At 36.9% G+C, this 10,874-nt stretch overlaps 1 protein-coding gene across 3 annotated transcripts in view; it reads left to right on the top strand.

The window, feature by feature from the left end:
• The first annotated feature begins 351 nt into the window (after nt 1-351).
• The window catches only part of trpm3 (transient receptor potential cation channel, subfamily M, member 3), a 92,078-nt gene continuing 81,555 nt past the window's right edge, over nt 352-10,874 (top strand). For 2 of the 3 annotated variants that reach the window (XM_052557411.1, XM_052557410.1), the window contains exon 1: nt 354-993. In XM_052557411.1, coding sequence (XP_052413371.1) covers nt 859-993 — 135 coding nt within the window. In that variant the 5' untranslated portion in view covers nt 354-858. Of the gene's footprint in view, nt 994-10,874 lie in introns of all 3 variants that reach the window. The other variant, XM_052557412.1, reaches the window with a different exon arrangement.

Raw genomic sequence — 10,874 nt, 5'->3', positions numbered from 1 at the left:
TCTCTCTCTCTCTCTCTCTCTCTCTACTCCATTATCCGGTCGTTGGTCAATGCGTCATATATTTGGAAAGGATGGAGTGTGCGGGAATGGAGGAGGAGGAGGGGGCTTTAGAGGAAGAGAAAAGAGGGAATAGAGGAAAACAGTTCAGAGGAGTACAAATAGAAGACATTTGAAGGGAATCAAGGGAGTCTTTCCTCTCAGTTTTTCATTTGTGACCCAAAAGACCTAAAACAAGACAAAGCAGTGGTATTAAAATGAAAAGAACACAATTTTTCATTCCTTTCCATCTGCTTTCTAATATTCCTCATCAATTCCAGTGCTTTGCCTTCACAGCAACTTTCAACCTCATTTTACAGCATGATCTCTTGCAAATTTTTTTTTTTTTCCCATTTCTTTGTTAAAGCATGCTATCATTCATGTTGCTTCCTTCCATTCATCTCTTTCTTTCCTCTCTCTCTCTCTCTCTCTCTCTCTCCGGGTTTTTCAAGACAGTGCCGCTCTGCTGCTCTACATCACAGCCACTGTTTCCCACTCTCCTCTCTTCCACTCAGCTTCGCTCCTCTCCTCTTCTCTCTGCTCCTCTCCACTCATTCGGACCGCATGCTCCCAGTCATCCCAGTCATCACTGGCACTGTTGGGTCTGTGTGGCCAGTGGAAGTGGACCCGGACACCCTGAAGGTGTTTTCCCGATCCAGTGGATTTGTGGGGAGGGAAGGGAGGGCTGGGAGGGGGTGCAGGTGAAGAGCTCTGTGTCGGGGAGGAAACAGGTTGCGTGGCTTTGCGGCAGGAGCTGAGGAGGGTCATGCTTCATGAGTTAAGTGGATTTCGGACCGAGACCCCTCGCGCATTGCTGCCCCAATGTGGGGCCCTTTTCCGGATGGCGGGAACGTCCGGCCGGGAGCGATGAACCAGCTGGATGCTCCTCGGCCACTCAACTGGACCATACGGAAACTGTGCCATGCAGCCTTCCTTCCATCTGTGCGCCTGCTTAAGGTACCCTTGGGATGGGCAAATACAGGGGGAGGAAAGAGACAGTGAGGTCTTTTGAATAGAAAAATGTTTAGGAAATATTTGTTTTGGCGTGCATTGATTGAATGAGTTGCTAAAAATCTGAAAAATAGACTGGGCATAAGAAAAAAGCTCTCCTTAACACTGATTTTCAGGTTAACGATACATAAACCCTCATTATATGAGTACAATGACCTATGGGATTGATTCCCTCTAAAGCATTTTCATCCGCTCGGAAATTCAGTGCTTCTTAAGAGCTTTTTCTTGCAGTGCGCTGAAGCAGCTAACTTCTCCGTCTTATTTGATAATGACAGGTACTATGCTCATGTGGAAGTGGATTATCAGAGTCTGAAGTGTCGAGGTCTTGTATCTAAATTAAAAATTGCATTGCATGTTGTGCAATAAGTGAGGTCAGCCTCTCAAGAGTAATGCTTTATTGCTTACCCACAAATCACTTACAGCTTGTACATCATTTCAATTACAAGTACAGCATTTCACGTGAATCAGAAACTTTTATTTCTGAAGCCATTGTATGCAAGAAAAGATTAGGTTTGTTTTTTATATTTTGCACAGAGGTGTTAGCTAATAGGTAGTAATAAAGCTTTAGCACACGCTTGGGACCATGGTAGTTGCTTTACGAGAAGGAAAGCTCCAAAGAGATCTCTGCTGGTAATATAGTAATGAATCCCAGTTTGTAATGCAATTTCTTCTTATATTATAGTCAGAGGTGTTCTATTATCAATTTTCTGCTTGTGTTATAGTAATAGTACAGTGTGGATCGGTCACAGACAGTGCTTACATTCGTTTAGCACTCCCAGGAGTGAAATGCTCCCCAGGTCATGACTCACACTGTTATGAGTGGATCATTATGTTCTTGGTTCAGTGTTTCGGCTCTGGAGGTGTAGTTTTACAGAGAGCTGTTACAGCGTGTCGTGAGCTGCTTTTCGCACTGGCTGTAAAATGCAGAGAACTGGATCTTATTCGCTCTTCCAGACAAAGGAAATGACTAGGGAGTCACTGGCTCCTAAAATGGAACACTAAAGATCCAAATGACTTATAGTTGAAAATGTTGTGATTCTCATAATAAAGATGGTTGTTCTGAAATGCTTTAGTTCACAGAGTGAATTTCTTACTTCAGTTACAGTCACTGTTTTGTGCTGTGATGAAGGGTTGTTTTAGTAGGTAGACTATAATGATTTAGGTTTTATGGACTAAATGTGTGCGAATTTAATGGCACCACTCTAATGACCCTTATTGTTTGTGTCTAAATAAAAGTCAAACTCTGAGTTCCTGTGTAGGTTTGTCCACACGGTCTATAGTTCCAGTGTGTTTAAACATCACAATTGGGCCCCATTTTTTTAAAATGCATTTTTAGCTGTTAAGAATAGCATTAATAATTGAGTACAACATTTGTGAATATGCCGTGAATTGAATAATATCTTTAATTTTGACTTATGAATGGTAGTAGGTCACATGACAATGTAAATTATAGTACATATGGATTATATTCGTTCTATAAAACATTATTTTTAATGGCTGTGAAGTAATTACTTATGCAAAAGAATTATCTCTATATTAACCCCAACATTGCAGATTTCCAGTTCAACAGCCAAAAAATACATGCTTTTAAACAATTCACTTAATGTGTCTGATTCAACCCGCTAACTCACTAGCGAGTTCGATGTTGTTTCATGAATCTTTTCTCATTCATTCATTAAAAAAGAACCTCTTCATTCAAAAGAACCATAGCGGGTGGTTTCTGAATGTTCGAAAATATTATACTGTTGCGATACTGTTGCGGTGCATGAGATCTTACAACAAATACAGGCAATTCACCCCCAATCCAGAAGGGGGCGCTTGCAGCAATGCAACGCTGTTTAATAACCGACCACCAGCAGAAGAACTGCGAATGCCATGAGTTGCGCACTTGAAGACAAATCCCACTAGACTGTGACCACGTGTTTTGTGTGTGTGCGTGCGATCACTTGTTTCCATATACCAGCAGAATCAACTTTAAACACTTATTGTCTAATTAATAATGCATCAAAGGTCTGCTTTAATTTGTGTACACTCACAATGAAAACAAAACTGTATTTTTTTAAAATAAAGAAAACAAATAACTGCCTTATGAGTTTCCTGTCTGTGAACAAATTAAGTCTTTCACAAAAATGAGCTAAAACTCAGCATATATAGGCTACTTTACTTGTCGCATTGTTTTTTTTTTTTCTTGAATATCTGTAAACTAAATTTAGGAATTTATTTCTTGTATATGTTGACCACTGCTGATTTTATGTTGGCCTATATATAACATAATGCAATAATATTTAGTATTTTAACATCTAGGTGGAATTAAAAAAAAAAAATCTACTACGGTCTGTTCAAAATGAACAAAAACTGAGCATAGTAAATTCGTTTTTTTTCTCCTGTTGTACCGAAATCGTATCGAATTGTGAGCCCTGAACCGAGGTATTTACCGAACCATGACATCTGAGTACCATTCCACCCATACTGTAATATATTCATGGTCAGACATGACATAACTTGTCCTGTGTTCATTTTTGCAGGAAACACTCGCATACTGATGTGTGACGCAACAACATATGCACTTGTAATGTCCAGTCCAATTGTAATGTATCTATTAAAGACAATTATCGCATATTTTTCATTATCGCATTTGGATATTTGCTGTTTTCATAGCTGTAAGTGAATTTTGTAGTAAACAGTCTCTTTGCTTTGTGAATTTAAATAATAAGAGAATGAGCTGTACATGTGTTGTGCATAATACATTCTATTGTTGATTTACATAACAATTGTGGGCGGAAATTTAGATTGATTACGGTTTATCAGTGCAGCATATTTGACCTATAAGTTGACTTAAAAGTGAATGTTTCTGATTAGGGTTAGAGAGCAGATGTAGTTTCAGCTGCAGGTGTTCTGTGTAGGTGCCTGAACAGAGGAGTTGAAGATTACAGGTCAGAAAGACTGATGCCGTACATATGAGATCATCTCAGAGATGAGTAAACAGCTGTGTGTTTGTCCAGCTCTGCTGAGGTGTTGTTTGTCAACAGAGCACCAAGGAGGTGGTTGGGTATTTGACTATTTGTGCATGTAATCCTATAATTGTGAATATATGTGTGTGCGTGTAAGGTTCAGCAGCATATCAAACCTCCAACCTTCCAGATATAATAAAAATACCTCAGAGCAAATGAAGGGTTGTGACTGATGTGGCTGTATCTGTCATCGCACTGGAGATAATCTAATTTGCTGATGCTTTCGTCGGTTATCAGGGAACACTGGTAATGAATCAGATGCTTTGGCAGGTTGCACTAATTTCACATGGTTTGTATTCCCAAGTGTCTATAGAAGTGGATATGTACAAATAGTCTTCCTTTGTAGAGCTAAATAATTTTTTTTTACTATCACTCATGGCAGCCCAATCTATATTCTGTCACTTCATGTAACACAATAGAGGGAGGAGCTTTTTAGTGTGTTCATACTTTTTCTATACATTGACAGATTTTAGTGTTGTCAAGCTCCAAACAATTTCATAAGTATTAGTACATACTATAACACTTTTTCAGATGCCACACAATAGCTGTATGTGAAGAACAGATTAAATGTAGCGTTATTTAATAGAAAATGTTTCCAGTTTCATTTTCCAGCTTGCATGTGTTCTTATGCAACACATTCAAAAACCAGTGTCAGAGATGTAAGACCTGTCACAGTGTGGCATCATTTTTAACCCAAGCAAGATCAGCAATGAGGTATATCATATAGCTTCGGAAGACTTGGAATACAACACATAATGCAATATGTAGTGTTTAAATTGGTTATGCTTTATAAAAGTGTATGTAGCATACATATTTATTTTTAGGTGAACCATTACTGGTTGGATTATTTGCTGTTTTTGCAAATAACAGCACTGTGCTGGATTTTTTTTCCTCTGAGCATATGACATTGGACATTATCCAAACAGTAAAGTTGTTTTCTTATGTGTCTATTGAGATGCAAATTAATGTAGCGATGTAACACTTCCTCCCCAATCAAGTATTTCTGTGTGTCTGCAGGTGTCTGTGTTCTCAGCAGGTGAAAGAGACTGTGATCTATGAGCTGTAGAGCAAGGAGAGAAATTTGATCATATTTTGTGTGTGTGTGCATGTTTAATCTAAGTGTGCTTTTTGGTCTAACAACTGTTGCATAATTTGCGCAAAACGTTAATGTAAAGTTTTATAACAAATTTCATGATTCATTTAGCAACTGACAGAAAGGGATGCGTTCAACTGGATTAGATTGTCCTCAGTGGCGTAGTGTTTTGTTTAAAACATCTGTCAATTATGCGATAATTAAGATGAGTTAGATATGTGGGCATGCTCGATGCTTCAGTGAAAGTGTGAGAGAGTAAATACTGTGTGGAAACATGCATGCATGCATACATACAGTATATATAATTAATGTGTATCATGTTAACTCATGGCTACCCCTGTGAAAGTGAGGCAGATTTTTTTGTGTGTGATCGGAATCCACTGAATAGTTTAATTAAATGTTTCCTTACATTTTGCGCCAAAACCAATTCCATTTATTTGCAATGCTTCATAAATGAATTTTCATATGTCCTACATATATCTACTAGCCTAAGTAAACTCATTATGTCAAATAAGATATTCAGCCTCCATAGCACTGAATATTTAATTGTCACATTCAAATATTTATTGTCAGTTTATTTTAAATTAATGCATTTCCATTTGCATTAATATTTAAGATTACAAGAGTTACATACTATCAGTATAAAGAAAAATATTTAATCCAAAGACAAATGGAGTCCTCCTTTCCTTGTGGTGCTTTAGAAGAGTGAAACCACATATCTCCACAGCAAATCTCTTCAGGGTTGGTGGCAGGTGTTGGGACTATATACTGTATATTGAATATCATCTCAGTGACACACTCTGACAGTCTCATCTCTCTCATTCTATCTCTCTGTGGCTCACTCTCATGTTTCTTTTTCTCCTTTCATTCTGTACAAAAGCGTATTTACTTTAATATACTTACTGTGTGGAAAAGGATTGATGTAGGGATGAAAAAGACCGGTTTTTAAATTCTGCTGTACACTGAAATTCAGTACTTTCTCTTTAGAGAAAGAGCGACCACACAAATAGCAACCAAAAGAAAAACTCAAAAGGATTAAACCACACATACACATTTTTCATGCACTGACATCTCAGCAACTTGGATTTAGAGATATATTACTCAGTTAAATTAATGTTTTCCTGTACAAGATACGGTAATTAATGCATTAGCTCCTTAACAAGCAGAATCCAAGTAAACCTTTGTCAAGTTTCCATTTTTCATTTCACTCAAGGATAAGTCAACTGCACATTTACTTTGTCTTGTAGGTAATGTGAATTTTATTCAAAAGCTTTTATCTTAATGTTTCACATAATTAATGTAAAATGCTGATTGCAGCAAACTCTTGTAAATGGAAAAGTTGACATCTCTTCCTTTGTGATTGTAATGGCAGGAAGACCAATGCCTTGTAATAATAAAATGTTGAAAACGATATAATGGTTATGCATCTAGGCTTATGCAAAGTTTGCAGCTGTAATTTTGGTATGTCTGACCTAGATATTGCAGTTATTGAGATTCTGTTCTGGCCTCTGCTGTTAGTGTACAGAGGGCTTTTTTTGGTAATGTACTGTCTCATGAGGTGTTCAATAAATTTATTATAAATAATTCACAGGGTCCTTAATGAGCTCAGGTAGGACTGCTGCTCTGATTTTAGTTACATTATTATATTCAATTAAAAGTTAATTGTATGAGAAAGTGGCCAGCTCATCCCTGGAAGCATGACATTTATCATTATTCGCTCACAGCCTGGTAAATCTTCCCAAAAAGATACTTGAAGAGTGACTTTCTGAATCACCGGTCTTTGTTCACTGAGACCTTGGACAACAAAAGACTGACCTTCCTTTGATAAATGATGCATGGGTTTTAAATACAAGTCCAAGAAAACAACTTCATGTCTACATAAATACAGTTTGCATTGCTTGAACTAGCCGTGACTCTGCGTGACTAACATCTTCAGAAAATGTCTATTAAAAACTTGGACAATACTTGTTCTTTATTCTTTTGAATATTACTGTCAAAATAGGGATAGTTTGCTCAAAATAAACTAAGTATTTTTCTTAGCTTTAGTCATTTCAATCATGTATGACTTGCCTGCTTCTGTGGAACATAAAAATTTAACATTTTGAAATATGTTTTGACCATTGACCATTGATTTATTTTGGTGTTCCCTTTCCCTGAATTAAAAAAAAAAAAAAAAAGTTCGGAATTAATATTCTGTGATTTCCCATGAGATCATTTTCTGATTTCCCCACAAAGACAACAGAAACTTGCTCTCCATATGTTAGCCTTTGTGCGGGATATTGGTTCGTCCTAATTTTGGTTTAAAATAAATGAGCACCATGTGCTTTTATTTAAAAAAAACCTTGCATCACCAAGCAGCTCCTCCTGGTTTCCCGCCATTTCCCTGGAAAACATTCACGGTTTCAGTGATGAGGTAAAACGGGACAGTCTTCCCTCCCTCTTTCTAAATGGAGGATTTGGAATTAGCTTCCCTCAATGGGCAAGTCATGAATGGGTTGGCCAGAAGTATTAAGCTTCCCTCGTCTTTAAAATTTGCGATAAAATGTGCTGCATAGCCATGTCCAAGATGTATGCAATGAGATTCTCATGAATTGAAATCACTTTTAATCTTTTTTCCTTTGCTCTTGTCTTTGCGCTTGCAAATGCTCTCTGGGCACCTGATCCGATCAAGTATATCCTCCTCATGCTTTCTTTAAGATGCCCTGTCAGCACGTTTGATAGGTGTGAGGCAGTCTTACAAGCTTAGTGTGTGTGTGTGTGTGTGTGTCCATTTACACTGTACGATTTGTGTGGCCAGAATAAATTGAATGTGTGAACAAACAAAATGAGAGTGGAACCAAGGGTTCTCTATATTGGATGTTTGCACGCATACATGTGTGCGTGTGTGTGTGTGTGTGTGTGTGTGTGTTTGTGTGTGTGTTCACACAGTCCCCACATTTCAGATTTAATGGATATTGGACCTGTGCTCCAGTTTCTTTCTCATTCCTTAAAGTGAGCTATTTCTGTCTCCTCACCCCTAAGTCCTAGATCCAGCCCTCCACCACAGCTGTCCCACACCCCTTTTTCACTCAATCACTCCCCCATGTTCTCGCACGATCATCCCTTCCTTCCATGCCCTTGATTTATTCATTAATTTCCCTTCCTTATGGAGCTGGACAGTGTGTTATCTCATTTTTCTGAGGTGTGAATGACATGACGTGTCTGCGTACGTCCCGGCCCAGCTTAGAATACTCTTTCAGGAATAGAAACACATGGGGCTTCACCCTGTCTGCTAACAAATACCTCCTTCACACCTCATGAAGCAGAAGTTCCCATCTGAACTGTAAAGGTGAGCAAAGGGAATGATTGGATTGTTTCCCTGTGACAGCATAGAAAGCTACTCTATCGGTCTATATCTATTCTAATGTATCTATTTCTAATCATTCTCTTGAATAGTCTTCACCCTACATACTGTATCTTCCCCTTCTATTTCAGCCTGGTTTCATTGTTTATACATACGTATTATTTAGTACATAACGCTTACAAGCAAAAACATACATTTATGTAAGTTTTTAATGATGCTGAAAGGCTAAATTTGGACGTATTGCAATATTTAAAACAAAAATTGCTATGCATTTTTAGATAAATAAAAAATCTAATTATTTGTGAGTCTTCTGTGTCATTAAGATATTTGTATTAGTGCATTTTTTATAATGATATAAATTACGGATTACTGATCAGCGACTCAGGTTTTTAAGGTTTCTATCTATCTATCTATCTATCTATCTATCTATCTATCTATCTATCTATCTATCTATCTATCTATCTATCTATCTATCTATCTATCTATCTATCTATCTATCTATCTATCTATCTATCTATCTATCTATCTATCTATTGTTGTAATATCTGTTTTGGGGCATTAATTTGAAACTGAATGCTGTAAAATCTTAAAACCTGGAAGCAGAATCTTCTCCCTCAGTGCAGAGCTAGTGGCACTGAACCATTAAAGTCCAATGACACGAGCGAAAAACAGATGACAATGAAGGCATTTCCTAGATTAACTGTAATGGGGTGTTGGCATGAAGAGTTTATTTGGCATATACACAACAGCCTGATTAGGTTTTTCAGTTGGTGTCTTCATTATAATTCATAAAGATAGAAAATGAGCTTACTAAGCACATATACAGATATAGAAATGTATGGTGAATAATTTTACTGAAATTTTTAGATTCTAAATATTATATTAAACAAAAAATACCAGATATTATGATATATTTCATATGTTTCATATTTTTATAACATTGCTCAGATAAGTTGTCTGGATAGTTTTGTTTGTTGTTGGAACAAACAAACAAAACAAACAGAAAAGGTGCTTTATTATTTAAAACTAGAATAATTTGAAGGCACGATAATATATAATTCAATCGTAGTATGATTTCCTGTGTGATTTTTGAGCATCCAAAACAGCAGCATTACTGGCTGTCTAATTTTGGGGCGGGACTATTACTTTTGCAAACCAATGAAAAATAATAGGGAATTTTTGAGAAACCAGAAACACTATTTGTGCTCTTCTCTTTTGAGGCACAGAAATTTAACATTTCACATTTAAACAAACATTAAGGAGGCAGCAACTTTAATAATGAATGCACCAATTGAGGTCAAATGTTCTTGTTTAGCATCAACATTGTGATGTCAACCTGTGAGGATACCTGTGAATGTATATGAATGATCAATTAAAATATGATATGTTTTTTCTGGACATGTTTCTCATACACTCCCCTATCATTCCTCCTCATCATTCATCGCCACATTCATATCAGCTGCTTATCGAGTAATACATCAAATCAAGCTTGCCGCAGGTCTGCAAAATCTGCATGTATTATTCATTAGAGATGCATAACGGGAATCCACGGCTATCACAGGAGCTATTGCACTTATCTTACATATCACAGAAAGAGCGGCCCATTTGTGAGAAATACTGGCGTTCCATTTGTGTGGCACACGAGCAAAGAAGGGAATGTTTTCGTGGGAATGCTGTGACAGTCGAGCTCAGTAGGAATCTAAATTTGAGCACAGAGATGCCATCTCCTCCCCTTGGAGAGCGAAGACATGCTGACATTGGGTAATGACCCTGAAGGTTTCTATAATTCAGAGTGCGGAAAATGGGAAAATCATCTGTGTGATGAAAAAGTTTCAAGCTGTAATGACTTAGCATTTTTTATGAATTTATCATGGATGTTAAGTACAATTTGTTCAGATATATCTGTAAACAGTACTTGTTTGTTTCAGGTAAACAAGTAATTTGTGAAACATAATGCGTATTGGTTGTGAGGCTAAAGCATAATGAGGATTAGATGTTATTTGGTGATAAGGCAGAAACATAACAAAGCAATATTTCAAACAAGCAGTATTCCAACACAGACACATTTCACGGAAGAGCAGTCCCTAAAAAACATTATCTCTTTGGTTAAAGTGATGGTTCACCAAAAAATAATTGTCATTGTTTATAAACAATCATATACAGGTGCATCTCAATTAATTAGAATGTCATAGAAAAGTTCATTTATTTCAGTAATTAAGCTCAAATTGTGAAACTTATGTATTAAATTCAATGCACAGACTGAAGAAGTTTAAGACTTTGGTTCTTTTAATAGTGAAGATTTTGGCTCATATTTAACAAAAACCCACCAATTCACTTTCTCAACAAATTAGGATACCTCATAAGACCAATAAAAAAAACC

This window comes from Carassius gibelio, chromosome B5, assembly GCF_023724105.1.
Source record: "Carassius gibelio isolate Cgi1373 ecotype wild population from Czech Republic chromosome B5, carGib1.2-hapl.c, whole genome shotgun sequence".
NCBI classification, from domain to species: Eukaryota; Metazoa; Chordata; class Actinopteri; order Cypriniformes; family Cyprinidae; genus Carassius; species Carassius gibelio.
This window is presented reverse-complemented; position numbering and strand designations above follow the sequence as displayed.